We start from the raw sequence: 18,660 nt of genomic DNA on the forward strand, positions 1-18,660 counted from the left end.
ACTGTTTGTTATTATGATTGAAGACATAGACAATAATGTTAAGGATTCGGTAGTGAGTAGTTCGCAGATGACACAAGAATAAGTAGAGAAATTACTTGTGATGAAGATAGGAACGCTCTACAAGAGACCATTAACAAAGTATATGATTGGGCAGAGTAAATAGGATGGTATTTAACTCTGATAAATTTGAATCAATAAATTATGGAGACAGAGAAAGAAAAGCTATATGCATATAAGGGACCTAATAATGAGACCATCACAAATAAGGAAGCAGTTAAAGACCTTGGTGTGATGATGAATAGGAATGTTATGCAATGATCAAATAGCAACTCTGTTGGCAAATGTAAAGCAAAAATGGGAATGTTGTTACGGGCACTTCAAAACAAGAAAAGCTGAAACACATGATTATGCTTTATAAAACATATGTTCGTAGTCCACTTGAATATTGCAATATGATATGGTACCCACACTATTCAAAAGGATATTGCACAAATAGAGAGTGTACAAAGGTCCTTTACAGCTAGAATAGAATGAAGTTAAGGACCTAGACTACTGGGAAAGACTACAATTCTTAAAATTATATATCTGGAAAGGAGAAGAGAACGCTACATGATAATTCAGGCATGGAAACAGATAGAAGGAATAGCAGAAAATATCATGGAACTAAAAATATCAGAAAGAGCAAGCAGAGGTAGATTAATAGTGCCCAAAAATATACCAGGAAAAATAAGGAAAAGCACACAGGACATTAATCCACTACGCACCAGCATCGATAATGCAGCGTCTATTCAATGCGTTGCCAGCTCATCTGAGAATATATCAGGAGTGAGCGTAGATGTGTTTAAGAATAAGCTCGACAAATATCTAAACTGCATCCCAGACCATCCAAGATTGGAAGATGCAAAATATACCGGAAGATGTACTAGCAACTCTCTGGTAGACATTAGAGGTGCCTCACACTGAGGGACCTGGGGCAACCCGAACAAGATGTAAGGTCTGTAAGGTAAGGTAAGGTCTCTCTCTTTCTCTCTCTCTCTCTCTCTCTCTCTCTCTCTCTCTCTCTCTCTCTCTCTGTCAAATTCTGGACTTCAAATTACATTGGAAAACTTGACATACGATTGCCCTAATATACGAATGTTTTGAGATATAACAGAAAATTTGCGAAAAATACAAGCTTTGCTATACAACGAAATATTTGAGATACGATTTTGCGATGAGTGTTAGTTGTATAGGCGACCGATAAATGGCGTTCAGTTCTGTTTGTTTGGTTGGTGCTGCATGTTAACACGTCGTTGTTTAGTTCGTTGTATTTGCGCCTATTTTTTCGTGTTATTTTGTCTATTTTATTATTAACCATGGGTTCAAAGCTAAGACAAAGCAGGTGATAAGAGAAAAAAACCCAAGAAAATTATTTCGATGGAAGCAAAACATGAAATTATAGCAAAGCATGAACGTGGCGTTCGTATCGTCGATTTGGCAAACGAGTATGGTCGAAATCCTTCTACAATATCCACGATCATCAATGCAGAAGGAAGCTATAAAAACCCCCGAGACCATTGTTGCCAAAGCGTCTCTCTCTCTCTCTCTCTACTCTCTCTCTCTCTCCTCTCTCTCTCTCTCTCTCTCTCTCTCTCTCTCTCTCTCTCTGATCAAATTACGTACTGGATAATGTCTCTCTTTGGATACTTCGATTTTGCCAAATATTGAGGGCTACAAGAACAGTTGATTACTATTTACGTATCATATAGACTAATTAAAGTAAACGTATCTTTAAATAGGCTTATATTATTAGTATCAACAAAACATTTACTGGCATGAGTCAGAGGCCGTTTAACGAAATCGAACACTTCTCTGTCCTTAACTCGGAGCGTCGGAAGACGCCTCTCTCTCTCTCTCTCTCTCTCTCTCTCTCTCTCTCTCTCTCTCTCTCTGATCAAAATTACTGGATAATGTCTCTCTTTGGATACTTGGAATTTGCGTTGTAATCTAACCAGAAACTTCGTTTTGTTATTATTACTGGAAACAAGCAATGATTTTTTCATTATTTGCGCTTTTGGACTGTTATATGTAAACTAGTATGTATTCATTCGCTCGGAAACTAGTTCCGCATATGAGGCGTCACTAAAAAAACATAGAAAAATACAACATAAAAAGTGTCGAAAATCATCATAATCTCAAAATTTTGTTGTAATCTAACCAGAAACTTATTTTTATTAAATATACTGTGCTAAACTATAAAGGATTTTATCATAGTATGCGTTTTTTTAAAAGCGTCGTTAACTCGGAGTGTCGGAAGCGTCAGCGTCGTAACCTCGGAACAAGCGTCGTAACCCAGACGGATTTTTCCATTGAATATTTAAGAAAAAGACGTCGTAACCTCGGAACGTCGTAAAGCCGGAAGACCGTCGTAACCCGGGGACCGCCTGTACTCAGGAAAGCAAACGACGAGAAGCGGGCAGAGAGCGTCGAACACACACGTCCACTCGCTGTGAGGCCGAAAGCAAAAGTGATTTGTTTACCTCCCAGTCGCGCGCAGCGCGCGCCTGTCGGACAAGCAGTTAACTACTACCGAACCCCTTGTTCGAAAGCTTACGACCTATCCAGCTGCCGCTAGTACCTTCCTATTGTAAAAGGACCGAAGGTTTGTATGCCGTGTCGGAAAAATTGTTCCGTTACCATCGTCGTATATCAAAACAGTTGTATCTCAAAGCATTTTTTCCCATTTTAAAAATAATGTAATATGTATTAATCCATTCTAGCGCTATGAAAACCACACCTAAACACAGCTAAATTACATATAATATACACAATTTACACAAACGAGTAATAACACACAATGATAAAATAACGTAGCAATGTGATAAATGTTAATAAATCAATTAAAAAAAAGAGAGGAATTTTACTTACCACAACGAAGATGACGTGAGGCCAGCAGGGGGAGGAGGTAGGGAAGGGTGGCAGGGAACGATTTGTTCTCTTTTTATTTACGTATGTACACTAATAACTACGTAATAAACACAAAATGAAATAAAATTGCTAACTAATTTTTATTTATTTTTTTTAATCAGTTCGTAGTTTAGAAATAATGGTGATGCCTTTGGAAGGTTTTTATAGCTTCCTTCTGCTTGATGATCGTGGATATTGTAGAAGGATTTCGACCATACTCGTTTTGCTTCCATCGAAATCATTTTCTTGGGTTTTTTCTTATCACCTGCTTTGTCTTTAGCTTTGAGACCCCTTGGTTAATAATAAAATAGACAAAATAACACAAAAAATAGGCGCAAATACAACGAACTAAACAACGACGTGTTAACATGTAGCACCAACAAACAAACAGACTGAACGCCACTTTATCGGTTCGCCTATACAAACTAACACTCATCGCAAAATCGTATCTCAAATATTTCGTTGTATATCAAAGCTTATATTTTCGCAAATTTTTTGTTGTATCTCAACACATTCGTATATTAGGGCAATCGTATGTCAAGGTTCCAGTGTAATTTGATCAGAGAGAGAGAGAGAGAGAGAGAGAGAGAGAGAGAGAGAGAGAGAGAGAGAGAGAGAGAGAGAGAGAGAGACGCCTTGGCAACAATGGTCTCGGAGATTGACATAACGTTTATTTTCTGAACAGATAGGACAGAGAAGTGTTCGTTTCATTAAATGGCCTCTGACTCATGGCAGGAAATGTTTTGTTGATACTAATATATAAGCCTATTTAAAGATACGTTTACTTTAATTAGTCTATATGATACGTAAATAGTAATCAGCTGTTCTTGTAGCCCTCAAGATTTGGCAAAATCACTCCAGGTTGTACATAAAACTTCAAGAATGTAGTGTCACCAGAGGATTACAATAGTTTTTACCTTCAAGAATCAGCATTCTTTTATGAAAATAACTCCAGGTTGTACATAAAACTACAGGAAACAACATGTAGTGTAACCAAAGGATTACAAGTAAGGTTTTTATAACTTTTTATTAGTTTAAGACATATTTCCAAGCGTCGTTCCGGCTTACGACGATTTTCGGCTTATGACGCGTCTCAAGAACGGAACCCCCGTCGTAACCCGGGGACTGTCTGTATATTCAAAATATATCAGAACAATAAAAGAATTATCCCACCAAGAAAATTGAGATTAACGACAGTATCAGAAAGAGCTCATGAAAACACATCTTCATCGTAAGGAATGGAATGGAATATGAAATTTAGGCTTGAAGCCAAGCACTGGAATCCATAAGGATTATTCAGCGCTATATCTTCATCGTAAGACGGCTGAAAGCAAAGTGGAATGATTACATCCAGGCAGGTGGGTCTCCCCGCCTACCAGATGGTAGTTACTGCTTAACCACCTTGTTTAAGAGTTTTAACAGCAGTGCTCTAGCTTCACATTAAGCATAATCCTATTGTAAAGGACCGAGGATTTGTATACGTATTGTGAGGGAACAGACAGAGAATTCTCTTCCTTACTACTTACCATATGAATTTCTTCTTTCTTTACTACTTACCATATGAATTTCTTCAAAGTCAGTATCCTAACTGGCTCATTTACTAGAAGTACTAGCCCCATCTGAAGTTTCCAAAGTACATAATACAGACTGGCGGTTTCCTGTCTTGGGAAGGATCTGAGTTATGCCAGAAACTAAGATGAGAACCTCTAAAGGAGAAGAACAAGATGACGCAGATGGATCACTTGTTCTCAAGATGTGTCTCTATGGTATTGAGCTACTGAGTTGTGGGGCATTAGCTGGAAGTACATCTAGAATACTGTCAAGTACTGTTCAAATCCTAATTAGAGAAGATGATATAGCTGTTGGCAAGAGCCTCCAAAGAAAAAGGTGAACTGAGGGAGTAAATAAAAGCAATGATGTCAACTGAATTGTGGGTCACAAGAACAGGATGAGGTAGCATTACAAGCAGATACAGGTTAGCTCCAAGGGTACAAACGAGTCCAGGCAAACATTGAGAGTGGTTCAAGGTAGGCAAGCAGTTGTTCACAGGCATTTGTGCAGCATACAAATAATTGGAGGCATCAGTAGGTCTGAAGTTAGAGGTCGTGAAAGCCACTGTACCTATTCGTAACCGGTTTCTAGTACAAACTGCTGGAAGCATAGTACTGGGCTTCTCTCCTGGGTCAAAACAAGATAGTACACACTGATTTATATGGAACAGTCATGAATGTTGGCATGTATTGTGCTGACAGGTTGTACCTGCTTGTGACCAACCTCTGGTAAACACTGCCATTAGCAAAGATTATGTGTGGTCTGTATGGGGGCTGTCCTGGAAGCTTCTCAATGGGACACTGGATAGTGGATGACTGTATCAGCTATGACCTCAACCAAAGATTCACAGACAGTGCTGCATGAGGTATCCCATTGGGAGTTTGGGCTGATGGAGTAACTATGGAATTCTCTCTAGTTAATGAGAAATTTTTCCCCAATTACCCTCCTTGAGGACCTGGCCACAGCCTTGACTACAACACCTCAGATCACAGCCAACACTTCTGCTTTAGCAGCAGGAGTTCTAAATCTGACACCACTATGGTTGATGTGCCTGTTACTCCTTTACCTTCTGTTGTTCTTCAGACATGCCTCTCACAATTCCTTTGTCTTTGGGGATTTTTGTCTCAACTCTGTCCTTTGGCAAACAGTTGGATCTATCATGAGCTAACTTGTGGTTGATCCCTGGGTCACCTGCTCAGTTTTCCATGAAACACTGGTTTATCCTTACATCAACTGCAAAAGTAGATGGAAGACAACATTCAGTGATTCAGACTGCCACTTGTGAGTGTCAGGAATCATGTGCACATGCAACCATCTAGAACCAAAAGAAATCATGTTCATGTGTAACCAGCTGAACCTGAAAACATTTGTCCTCTTCTCTGGATTGTGAAAACATTTGTCCTCTTCTCTGGATTGTCTGATTTTCATGTCAATACATGAAAAGCTAAGTAAAAGTAGTAACAGGTTTGATTTGAAATTAACTGTAAATTAAGAAAATGAAGGTTACCTTTAGTAATGTATAAATGCAAATACTATATCATATAAATATACATATAAAAAAAGCATGGAACACTGTACCTTATAAGCTCTTTGTATGCAAACTTTTGTAAAAGATTATCAACACACTTTGACGAAATATTTCTTCTAAGTTTGACAGAAAGTTCTTGTGACAGCTGCACAGACTGTACAGGTGGTAAGGCTTCATTCAAACATTCTAGTAAGGCACATTCTAAGCTGGAGTCATCACCAAGATTTGTGGACACTACTGAAAAGGATAAGAAAACTTTAAGGATACCATACTGATTACTACTATGATTACCAAAATCCCTTAAAACCTATACAGTGGTCCCCCCCTATTCGCGGGGGATGCGTACCAGACCCCCCCCCGTGAATAGTTAAAACCCGCGAATGTTTGGAACCCCTATAAAAATGCTAAAAACAGCCTATTTTGTTAGTTAAAACTCAAGAAAAATCCACTAAAAATTTACATACATGGTTTTTTTAATAGTTTTATCACAAAAAGTGCATTTTATGATGAAATTCATCAAAAAAAAACCAGGAATTTCTGGATATTTACCATAGAAAAATACCGCGAATGCGCGAATTTTCCGCGAATAATGCAGGGAAACGTTCCCGAGAGAAATCCGCGAATGTGTGAGTCCCCGAATCTGGAGAACGCGAATACGGGGGGTCCACTGTACTCTTTGTTTCCATAATTCCAGTATACCTGTACAGTGGTACCTAAGGATATGAAATTAATCCATTCCGAGGTGGCCTTCGTAACCTGAGTTTTTCATATCTTGAACCGCCTTTTACATGTAAACTGCCTAATCCGTTCCAAGCCCTACAAAAACACCCCAGTAAATTTTATAATAAAGCTAAATTGACCAATAAACAATGAAATACAACAATTTGGACCATTCAATACCTAACTCAAACTACATATACAGGCGGTCCCCGGGTTACGATGGGGGTTCCGTTCTTGAGACGCGTCGTACGCCGAAAATCGTCGTAAGCTGGAACATCGTCAAAAATCCTAAGAAAAATGATATTGTTATGATACAATAAAGTTTGTTCATACTTACCTGGCAGATATATATATAGCTGTATTTTCTGAAGTCCGACAGAATTTAAAAAACTTCCGACACACGCAGTGGTCGGCCAGGTGGTTAGTACCCATTCCCGCCGCTGGGAGGCGGGTATCAGGAACCATTCCCATTTTCTATTCATAATTTTTATTTCCACTGTCCCCTGAGGGGAGGTGGGTGGGTACTTGATTATATATATCTGCCAGGTAAGTATGAACAAACTTTATTGTATCATAACAATATCATTTTGTTCATGAAACTTACCTGTCAGATATATATATAGCTGAATCCCACCGTTGGAGGTGGGAAGGGACAGAATAGAAGGATTTTGGGAAACAAATGCATGCAGATGATTTACATCTTGGTTCCACCTGTTAGCATAGCCGACTTCGTGATTACTGTCACCCAAGTCTGCTTCTGCTTTACTAGAGTTGCCAGCGAGGTAGACCTATAAAGCTGGTGCACTCCAGATGACTGTCAACGGGGGCGTGACCACAATGTGACTAGACCATATTGACCATACCATGAGGGCTAAGAAGTAAAATAAATATATATCTATAAATATATATATCACCACCTGACCAACCAAGCCAAAGTTAAAGTGTGTTAACTAAGGCTTAAGAGTTAAGAAGTCGCCGTTGTCGGCGACTCAACAACTAAATTAAGAGCTCTTCCTAACCATTTTCTACAGGATAGGATGAGTGGTACTTCTTGCCCCCAAGATTGTGTCTGCAGACAGTATGGCCCTAGCGAGCAGCAGATCTCATATTGCCATCTTCACATCTCGCAGGGAGTGTGAAGTGAACACAGAGTTGCTTCGCTAAAAACATGGTACTCAGGATGTTGCTGAGTGCCATGCTCTGTTGAAATGCTTCCGAGGCCGCGCCCTCACCTCGTGAGCATTCAGATAAAACAAGATTTCAAATCTTTGTGCAAACACAATAAAGGAGCATTTTTGAAAGAACTCCTTAACACTAAAGCCAGGGTGTCTTCGATATGGGCAAGTCTGGTCTTTTTCGGAACACTGCAGATTGCCCGAATGACTTCGACTTCTTGAGTTTTATGTAGATAAAACTGAGAGACCTGACAGGGGCACAGGACTCTCTCTGGCTCCTGCCCACTAACTTGTGCCATCCTTGCTTCCAAGCTCCTGGCCCAAGGACAAAACGGGTTTTCCATTCTTAGGCACAACGAAAGGCTTAGAGAGCACACCGCCTTGTGTTTTCTAAAGCCAAAAACTTGTGACGATGGATTGAAAATTCCTCACTAAACCCTCTTTGTCGTATCTAGGGTGGTTAAGAAGAAGGCCTTCCTGATCACATGCAAGAAGTTAACAGGTAGGAGAGGTTCGAATGCTTTGACATCAAGAACTTCAGACTACGTCTAAGTTCCATATTGAAAGCTTCGATCTGGACATGCACAGTCAGTCCGTCTGTACTAAAGTCAGGTGACCGACCAGTTGACCAGTCAGACGAATCAAGGACAGCAAGGCTGTACCCTGAAGACCATAAGACACTATTCTTCGCTGAAGGATGAGTGTCTGGACTGCCTGGGCGATTCAATCTAAGCAAACCTTGGGGGGTGTATCAACGCAACCCAACGTCGTCAGCGAATCAACTCCTGACTCGAGCTTCTGGTGCCCGGAGAAAGGAGCAAGGAGCAAAAAGGCGATTCAGTCCCGAAGGAAGAATGCCTGACAGTCCAACCTGGTCTCATGTTACACGATCATCGGGGGTGTATAAACGCAACCGACTTCGTCAACAAGAAACTCAGGGCTACTATATGTCGCCTGATCTCGCACGAGTGTCCGACTCCGAGAAAACAGGTGAGACAAAAAGTAGATGGTGAGCGAGTTTCGAGATTCCACAGAACTCAAAGATCGTGAAGGGCTTTGTTGTTTGACAGACGCAAATCTCTGAGCCCAAAAGCCGTCAACAACATATTTGCGTATTCTTTAATAGTTGTGACTGCCAGCTTATCCCATTCAGACAGAAATGGAAGACGGTAAACTTATTCCTGTCAACATCTCGATAGTCTGAACGTTGTCAGACTCAGAGCGGAGAGGTTATAGTACCTTTCGAGTAGAGTAGACCGACTCTCTCGGAAAAGGTCCTTGGAAAGTGAACTAGGAAGGATGTGACTTCTGTGAATCCAGGATCCTGAAGGCCAACATGGGGCGATCAGCGTCATTGTCGCTCCCTGTGACGTCATAAAATCCTCATTACATTTCCTAAGCGATTGAAAAAGGGGGAAAAGAAAAGAGGGACTAAACATCCATCCCCGTTTATATCATAGGATGGCGTTTAATGGTACCGATCCCACCCGGATCGAGAAAAAAGGAGCAGAGAAGAAGAAGCCTCTTCGTCCTCAACATATCGAAGAGAAGAATGAAAGGGCGTCCCTAAAGTCTCCACAAAACTCTCAACTTACTTCAAAAGAAAGATTCCACTCGGAAGTCAAAAGTTGCTGCCGTCGATCGAGACGATTCGTACGGACTTTTGCAATCCTGTAACGAACCTCTAGAGGATCGTTACATTCTACGCCTGTTGTTATAATAGGCTCTTTCTCGTAAACTCGAGCAGGGACCGAGAGAAGATACTTCTTAAGATATGAGAGAGCTGTGGAATATCAGAGTTGATGTGGACCACTGGTTCCAAAAACTCGTTTCGAGGACTGGAGGGACGACGAATTGCATTTACTTCTTTCAGATTAAGATCCAGGACATCTGAAAACACTATCCAGATGTCCGGCACCTTCTTTCTATCATGACGCACTGAGAGATGTTCAGAATAATTCCTAGATCTTGAATAATATTTCAGTTTCCTTTTTCCCATTCCCGTCTCAAACGAGAAAGGGGCAAGAATCCTGTTAAGAGACAGGGCTTACGGCAGGTAGAACGACGATGTTCAATTCGGCAGCGTAGTCCCGACTAGAAACTAACAAAATCTATCATCTGAAAACCCCTTTCAGATGGGCTAAAAAGCTTGCAAAATTATCCTGGGAGGAGGAAGAAACTCTCCAACCAGCTTCCTCTCCCGTATCACAACTAATGCCTGCTAAAGCTTAAAATTTTATTGCAGTATGGCAAAGGTGGCAAAGGAAGTCCTGTCTTGCGCTTTCCTGAAGAGCGTCCTTTTGATGAATGCCTTTGCAAGAATCCTACTGAACGTCGCCGAGACGTCGAGCCTTTACATAACCCGTAACTGCCTTATCGCAAAGTCTTGACTGCGGTAGAGAAAACGAGATCTTCCCTTGAGCTTTCCTTAACTCCATCCACCTTTGCGAAAAGCAATATAATATTGACAGAGACCTCTTGAATTCACGAAACCCGAGGTCTTGCTGGGTTTCGAAGACGAAGTTGTCTGTTCACTTTAAGCTTCCTCCGAAGCACTGCTTACTTCACATTCTTGAGGCTCAAATCTTAAACAAGAGCTTGAAGTTGAAGAGTTCAACAGAAACGTTCAGCCAGGATACCAAAACTGGTGTGCGCTGGCACGCGCTCGGCGTCCATTTGCGAGGACGCTCGGCGTCCTGGCGCGCGCTTGGCGTCCACTGGCGAGGACCGCTCGGCGTTCCACTGGCGCGCGCCTGGCGTCCCATCCGAGCGTCCCGTTCAAGCCGAGCGTCAAAAAGAAGCGTGCAGAAAAGCGTCACGCTCCTGACAGGCGTCAAAAACAAGCGAGAGAAACTGCCTTCTTTTTTCATATTTCTCGGTGGAAAGACGTACACGTGATCAGGCGACATTCGCCTTCTTACTTCTCACTGAAACGCATAACGAGAGAGTGAGGGGACGTGAAGCGTCCTCTTCTCTAAAGCTTCTATTAGCAGGGCGCGAGTCCTTCGAGATTCGTGCACGTGCACGATCTTCCGCAGCCTGGGAACGTCAACAGGTCCTACCGAAGGGACGCCAGATCGATGTGGGTTCCCCGTAACCCTCCTTCGGCTTTCGACATGCCCTCTCCCCTGGTCCTGGGAGTCCGACAGAGGTCTAGGCCTAGAGGCGTTATGGGACGGATCTGACGTTCCCTCCTGACGAGAGAGAGAGGACGTGAAGCGTCCTCTTCTCTAAAGCTTCTTAGAGGGCGCGAGTCCTTCCGAGAGCTCCAACCCTTGCGCGGGGAGGACGCCTCGGAGGACGAGAAGCAATCCTTCAGGATTCGTGCACGTGCACGAACTTTGGCAGTCTGGGGATTTTCATCAGAAACTGCCGAAGGCACGCCAGATCGGTGGGGGGTTCCTCGTAACCCTCCTTCGGCTTTCGACATGCCCTCTCCCTGTGGTCCTGGGAGTCCGACAGAGGTCTAGACCTAGAGGCGTTATAAGGCCGATCTGACGCAACCCTCCACTACACAAGGGGCACTGTCACCCCCCCCGCACTTAGCCACTTCACTATTTTGCTCTCTAAAGCAAGCACTTTCGGTTCTAAGTTACGAATCGAAAGAGTATAAGAGAAAAGGGCAATAACCTCTACAGACACTGTTTTAGGGCCCGAAGGCAACATTACAGGGTTAGGAGTAACAATAACAGAAGTAGCACTCTTCACAACAATGAAGGAGAGCGATCACCTCTCGCAGACATATTCATAACCCGTAGGCCATACTATAGGGTTAGGCAAAATAGTCTACAGAAAGGTTAGCAGGTTCACTACCCTGACTTTTGTTTACTGATTAATTGCGTACATACGAATCATACTTTTTCCTTACGGAATTAGACATGTTTACTGATTAATTGCGTACATACGAATCATACGTCTTCCTTACGGAATAGACAAAGTCTCACACTCCTTACATGACAAATCTCAACAAAGAAGCAAGACCCAAACCCCTCGTGCATACTAAGTGCGGATCTACCGAAGCTTTCGGTAGCCACACCCTATCTTTGCAGACAACCCCCTCTGAAACTAGCCTAACTAGATTCAGATATCTTATGCAAAAATGAATCAAATTCAAATCAATTTAAGATAGCGTATGCCTAGCCACAAATCCAAGTAAATAAATCAAAAGACAATTAGGATACTTAGCGGCAATGAAGTTTCCAAAATCCTAAGACGGAGGTACTGAAAACAGGTGTTTTCAGCACCGGCGACAGAAAAATTATGAATAGAAAATGGGAATGGTTCCTGATACCCGCCTCCCAGCGGCGGGAATGGGTACTAACCACCTGGCCGACCACTGCGTGTGTCGGAAGTTTTTTAAATTCTGTCGGACTTCAGAAAATACAGCTATATATATATCTGACAGGTAAGTTTCATGAACAAACCTTACTTTTAATGCTTTGGGTGCATTGAAAACTATGTACATAAAATGACAATTTGTCGAAAATTGCATTTTTCCTAACTATACAAACCTGAGGTCCTTTAACAATAGGAAGGTAACTAGCGGCAGCTGGGACGGTCGTAAGCTTCGAACAAGGGGAGAACGGTAGTTAACTGCTTGTCCAATCGTGCGCGCGCCCGCGCGCCCGAGAGGTGAAGAATCATTTTTGCTTTAGGCCCATGCAAAAAGTTGCAGAGTGAGGGGTGGCATGAGGTGGGACTATATGTAAAGGACCTCAGGTTTGTATAGTTAGGAAAAATGCAATTTTCGACAAATTGTCATTTGTTCCGATACGTAATACAAACCCTTGGTCCTTTAACAATAGGAAGACTCACTTATTGGTGGGAGGAATCTGAGTCTTTTTGGTGAACAGACTGGTGTTCGTCCAACCCTGGAGTGCCTCCCTGGTCGTAAGAGCAAGGGAGGGATCCAAACCTCTGTCCGATTGATCGGGGTGTGCACCGCAGGATCAATGGTCAGACCTCTGGGCCAAGTACTAAGAGAGAAGCAAGCGTATCTCTTCTTACCAGCAAGCAAGAAACTTGTTCCTGTTTGCAAGAGACAATCATAAAATGATGGGTTTGTCTCAAGTTGGCATCCACTTCCCTCCCCCCTTGTTGAGGAAGTGGTGGATATTACTCCTATCCCTACTGAAAGGGATAGGATGGTGCTCTATTGAGTAGCTCACCTGCATCTCGTCCTTACCCAGCAGGGTGACGACCGTGTCCCTCTACCCAGAGGTAGAGGGGAGGAAAAGATGGGAAGAGGAGCCAGTCACACTCTCATTCACTCATCCATTCTTACGGTCACACCAGGACTCGATGCTGTTCAGCCTGCTTGGGTCTGGGTTAACTACACAACGTGTTGAGCAACCACCACGGTTCCCAAGGAAAGAGATCCAAGGACCTGTGGGCAATATCCCGAAGGTAGAAGGAGGTGCATGCGGTCCGGTTGGACCAGGCCCCTGCCTTCACTACCTGTGCCACGGAGAAGTTCTTGCGGAACGCGAGAGAATGATGAAGAGGCGTCCACACTCATCCTCCGGGTGTCGAGTTTCTTCAGACAGCCCTCCGTCGCGCCTTCACAGGACAAAGCAGCATAGCCTTCGTATCGGAGGCGGTGAAGTCCATTAGGGAGGGTATTGTGAAGGACTCGAACCAATCGTCAGTTACCGAAGGGTTCTGAGTCTTCGCTACGAAGATCGGTACGAAATCGAGCGTCACAAATCCCCATCCCTTGTGCTTGACTTCGCAAGAAAAGTCATGCAGTTACCTAAGACGAAAAGAAGGGAATAGTCGTATGACCTATCCCTCTTCTCGACTTTGGTTATGTACAGTACTCATACTGACAAGCTATTAAGACGAAGTAATGATTGCTCTGGAACAACCGAACTAAGTCCACAGCATAGTTCGTAACTGACTCGGGCGCTCTGACAGCTGCCAAACTGACTGGTTCGGAATCAGTAGAGGCAAGTTGTCCAAGCATCCGGGTAAGTCACGTGACTTCGCCCTTTAAAGAGTTATGCTGAGAGACCAAACAAATAATATATTTGTTAGTCCACGATGCGGACGGCGCGGTGATGATTCTCTTAATGCATAAGCTCAAAAGGCGAAAGTCAATTGCCTTCAAAAGACCGAGGTCCCTAATGGCAAGATAATCTCATAGTCGTTGAATCTCAGCTTAAGGAGAAACAACACTATGTGACGTTGAAGACGAAGGTAGGCAATGAATGCAACCTACGTCTTCCAGCTGAATCGAGAGAAGGAATCTCAAGATTCTGAACCTGTGCTTACAAATGACTGAAAACGCTAACCGCCATTTCATTGCTGTCCGGTGTGCAATGAAAGCGGGGCGTTCTTCAGTAATGAAACACAGGGGAGAGCCGCCTGAAGAACTGCTTCTCATGGGCTGAACGTTTGGAAGTAGAGCTGGCAGGTGTGGGAGTAGGCGATGTCTTTCAATACATCTGCTAATCCGGGGTGGACAATGAACAATTGCACACCTCCGAATACGAGATATTTTGAGGACAAACTCAGATTCCGCAAAATCATTCGCATTATCGCTATACGATGCAGCAAGAGACTATTACAGAATTCTGTTACCGTGCGGTAAACAGAAAGATGAGAGTCGAATAGACATCTCTGTTTTAAATTCTCGCAATACCGAAGACGAAGAATACTAGTGTCACAGCAGTAGATGGTCATTCATTGTATGTGGAGAAATCCCCGTTAATCAGAGACTCAAGTCCATGCATTGTTGGGCAGAGATGACGGTTTGGTATTCAATCAAAGCAGTGAGGAAAGACATAACCAACCGTGCATCTCGAAGCGGCAGCTGGTACTGAAATGCCTCGGGCAATTCAATACGCAGTAGCTGTCGCTGACTCGTCATCCTGAGTTGCCAAGTAATCCTTTCCATGAAGGAATGCGTTCAGCTAGAACCACCGAGCATAAAAAGATATGCTCGAGCAATTATATTTATGCGAAACGAATTTCGGTAAATATAAAAGCTTAAATGGTGTTGTTGTGACAACACCATAAGTACAGGCGGTCCCCGGGTTACGACGGTTCCGGCTTACGACGTTCCGAGGTTACGATCACCCGAACCTAACACCGTGTTGTTTTAGTTCTAAAGATTGCCAAGAGCTATCCCCAAACTCTTAGCAAAACAACCACAAACTCAATAACCACACACATACAATAATACAAAAAAAAAAAAATTTGTACCCCTCTAAAACAAGTCAGCTTGTCACTCGATCTCCTAGTGAAGAGAAGTGAAGGTCGCCTGTGCGACACCTGACACTTCCATGCACAGGAAACTCAAGAAACACATCCAACAAGAGGGTTACATACATTATTAAGGATCGGTGCTAGCTCCCTTACCCAGAACCGTCTGTGCTGACACAAACGGACCTAGAGAAAAACATTTCTCATACGTAACTCGCACATCTTTTAAATAATGAGATGCAAACACAGAGTTGCATCTCCAATAAGTTGCATCCAAAATGTTTTTAAGTGACATATTTCTTTGGAACGCCACAGAGGTTGTGATTGCCCTAACTTCGTGGGCTCTCACTCTTAAAAGATTAAAAGAATCATCTGGACAATTCTTATGAGCTTCCGTAATAACACTTCTAACAAAGAAGGCTAAGGCGTTCTTGGACATTGCTCTCTTGGGGTCTTTTACTGAGCACCAAAGACCTTTTTGCGAACCCCCCAACTGCTTCTTCCTGTCCAGATAGAATTTAAGAGCTCTAACTGGGCAAAGGGATCTTTCTGCCTCTCTGCCCACCAAACTAGAAAGTCCTTTTACCTCGAAGCTCCTGGGCAGGGACGAAAGGGTTTTCATTTTTGGCAAGAAAGAGAGACTGGAATGAACAAATTGCAGAGTCTCCTTTGAAGCCGGACTCGTGATTCAAGGGCGTGCGCAACTCACTGACTCTTTTTGCCGTTGCAAGAGACATCAGAAAACAAACACTTTCTAGTGATATTACGAAATGAAGCAGTGTGTGGTGGTTCGAATTCTTCGGAGGATAGAAATTTAAGAACCACATCTAAGTTCCAGCTTGGAACCTTAGGTTCAAGTGACTTTGATGTTCGAAGGAACGAATGAGGTCGTGCAAATCCTTATCATTCGTTAGATCTAATCCCTTGTTTCTAAAGACTGCTGAAAGCATACTCCTGTACCCCTTAATAGCGTACAGAGAGATGACGACTTTTCTCTAAGAAAACAGAAGGAAATCCGCAATTTCGGTCACAGAGGTACTGGAAGAGGACAGCTTCTTCGACCTGCACCAGCTTCTGAAAACTTCCCACTTCGATTGGTACACTCGCCTAGTAGATGATCTGCGGGCTCTAGCAATTGCGCTTGCTGCCTGGTGGCGAGAAACCCCCTCGCTCTGACAAGTCTTTCGATAGTCGAAAGGCAGTCAGAGCAAGAGCGGGAAGGTTTTGATGGTACCTCTCGAAGTGGGGTTGTTTGAGCAGATCTATTCTGTTTGGAAGAGATCTGGGGAAGTCCACTGTCCACTCCATCACCTCTGTGAACCAAATCTGAGATGGCCAATACGGAGCAATCAGAGTCATTTTGGTTCCTTCGGATGCCACGAATTTTCTGACTACTTCCCCCAGTATCTTGAACGGGGGAAAAAGACGTAAACATCTAGCCCTGACCAGTCCAGGAGAAAGGCGTCTGTTGGCTATTAAGCCCTGGGATCTTCCACTAGGGCACAAAAGTGTGTCTATCCTTTTGGAGAGGAATGTGGCGAAAAGATCTATTTGAGGCTGCCCCCAAAGGTACCAAAGGCTCTGACAGACTTCTGAGTGGAGTGTCCATCTGTGGGAAGGACCTGGAACCTCCTGCTCAAGTCTGTCCGCTCTCACATTCCTCTCCCCTGGACAAACCTCGTTAGAAGAATACCTTCCTTTGGTTCGTCCAAATCAAACAGATCTCTTGCCAGCCGTACAGAGCGAAAGAGTGAGTCCCTCCTTGTTTTCTTGACATAAGCCAGAGCGGTCGTATGTCTGAGTTTATCTGTACGACCTTGCCTCTGACTATGTGTTCGAAGCTCTTTAGCGCAAGGTGAATGCTAAAAGCTCCTTGCAATTTATGTGCCATGACCACCTGTTCTGCCGACCAGGTGCCTGACACTTCTTTGGATCCCAATGTTGCACCCCAGCCCGACTCCGACGCGTCTGAGAACAATGTCAGGCTTGGGTTCCGTACTTGCAGGGATACTCCTTTGTTTTCTTTTAAGGGAATCAACCACCACTTTAAATGATTTTTTATTTCCTCCGAGATTGGAAACGTGTCCGAGAGCTGTCCTGTCTTCCAACTCCAACTTCTTCTCAGGAAGAACTGAAGCGGACGAAGATGTAGTCTTCCTAGGGGAAAGAACTGTTCGAGCGAGAAAGGGTCCCCAGAAGGCTCAGCCATTCCCTCGCTGAAGTGCGCTCTTTCCCTAAGAAGTTCGATACTGTGGCACAGCCTTTCCTTATTCTCTCTTGAGAGGGAAAAACTCGAAAACCCCGAGAATCCATCTGAATCCCCAGATAAACCACGTTCTGGCTGGGGATCATCTGAGACTTCTCGAGGTTCACGATCAATCCCAATGATTTTGTCAATTCCAGTGTTGTTGACAGGTCCTCCAAACACTGCTTTTGAGACCTGGCTCTGATGAGCCAGTCGTCCAGGTACAGGGAGACGTTTATCCCTTTCAAATGTAAATGTCTTGATACATTTTCATCACGTCCGTGAAGACTTGAGGAGCCGTGGAAAGGCCGAAACACAGGCCCTGAATTGATAGATTCTTCCCTCGAACATAAATCGAAGGTACTTCCTCGACGAATGGTGGATCGGGATGTGGAAAATATGCGTCCTGAAGGTCTTGGGACGCCATCCAATCTCCTTGACGCAGTGCTGCAAGACTGAAGCAGACGTTTCCATGCTGAACTTCTGTTGTTTTACGAATTTGTTCAGCGCACTTACATCCAGTACCGGTCTCATCCCCCGAGGCTTTTGCTACAAGAAACAGGCGATTGTAAAACCCCGGGGAAGCTGCAATCCAAGCACCAGCTCTATTGCTCTTTTGTCCCACATCTGTTCCACCATCTGACGAAAGGAGTATCCATTCAAGAACAGGGGGTCCTTGTATCTGGCGGAAAACAATTTCCCATCGGTGATGTTGTCAAGGAGGAATGTCCTTTAATGGGATGTAATAACCCTTCTTGATGATTGACATCGTCCAAGGATTCGATCCTATGTCTTCCCAGGCTTTCGCAAAGAAATGTAACCTGGCTCCTACAGGTGTCTGGAGGACAGATTTCTCACTTTCCCTTCTTAAAGGGACGGAAGGAAGACCTGCCCCTTTTCTCGGTTGACTTCCTTCTGGCGATAGATCTAGCTGGAGGCCTCCTCGAAAGGCTGCTGCCCCTGAGCTGGCGAGCCACTTTTTTTCTTTTTCCTCACTGGCCACAGGCCTATTTTTCCTTGAGGATTGTCTAAGGAGATCCTGGGTGGCCTTTTCAGTAAGTGAATGGGCAATATCCTTCACCAAACCGCGAGGGAAAAAAGATGTTCTGAGAGAGGCGCAAACAATAAGGCGGATCTTTGCGAAGGAGAGACGGCCTTCGTGAGGAAAAGCACTGTGAACCGCCCTCTTCTTTAAAACTCCTGCACCAAAGAGGGAGCATACTTCAGCCGATCCATCCTGAAACAGCCTTATCAATGCATGTGAGGATGCTATTTAGGGTTTCTGGTCC

The 18,660-nt window shown here is 43.7% G+C and overlaps 1 protein-coding gene across 3 annotated transcripts in view; it reads right to left on the reverse strand.

The window, feature by feature from the left end:
* Window positions 1-18,660, reverse strand: part of LOC135196218 (N6-adenosine-methyltransferase subunit METTL3-like) — a 319,120-nt gene that overhangs the window by 269,759 nt on the left and 30,701 nt on the right. For 2 of the 3 annotated variants that reach the window (XR_010310348.1, XM_064222858.1), the window contains exon 2: window positions 6,076-6,262. Coding sequence is in view for 2 of the 3 variants with exons in the window: in XM_064222858.1 (XP_064078928.1) it covers window positions 6,076-6,262 (187 nt within the window). In the remaining variant the exon portion in view is untranslated. The remainder of the gene's footprint in view (window positions 1-6,075; window positions 6,263-18,660) is intronic. The other variant, XM_064222859.1, reaches the window with a different exon arrangement.

Source organism: Macrobrachium nipponense, chromosome 17, assembly GCF_015104395.2.
Source record: "Macrobrachium nipponense isolate FS-2020 chromosome 17, ASM1510439v2, whole genome shotgun sequence".
NCBI classification, from domain to species: Eukaryota; Metazoa; Arthropoda; class Malacostraca; order Decapoda; family Palaemonidae; genus Macrobrachium; species Macrobrachium nipponense.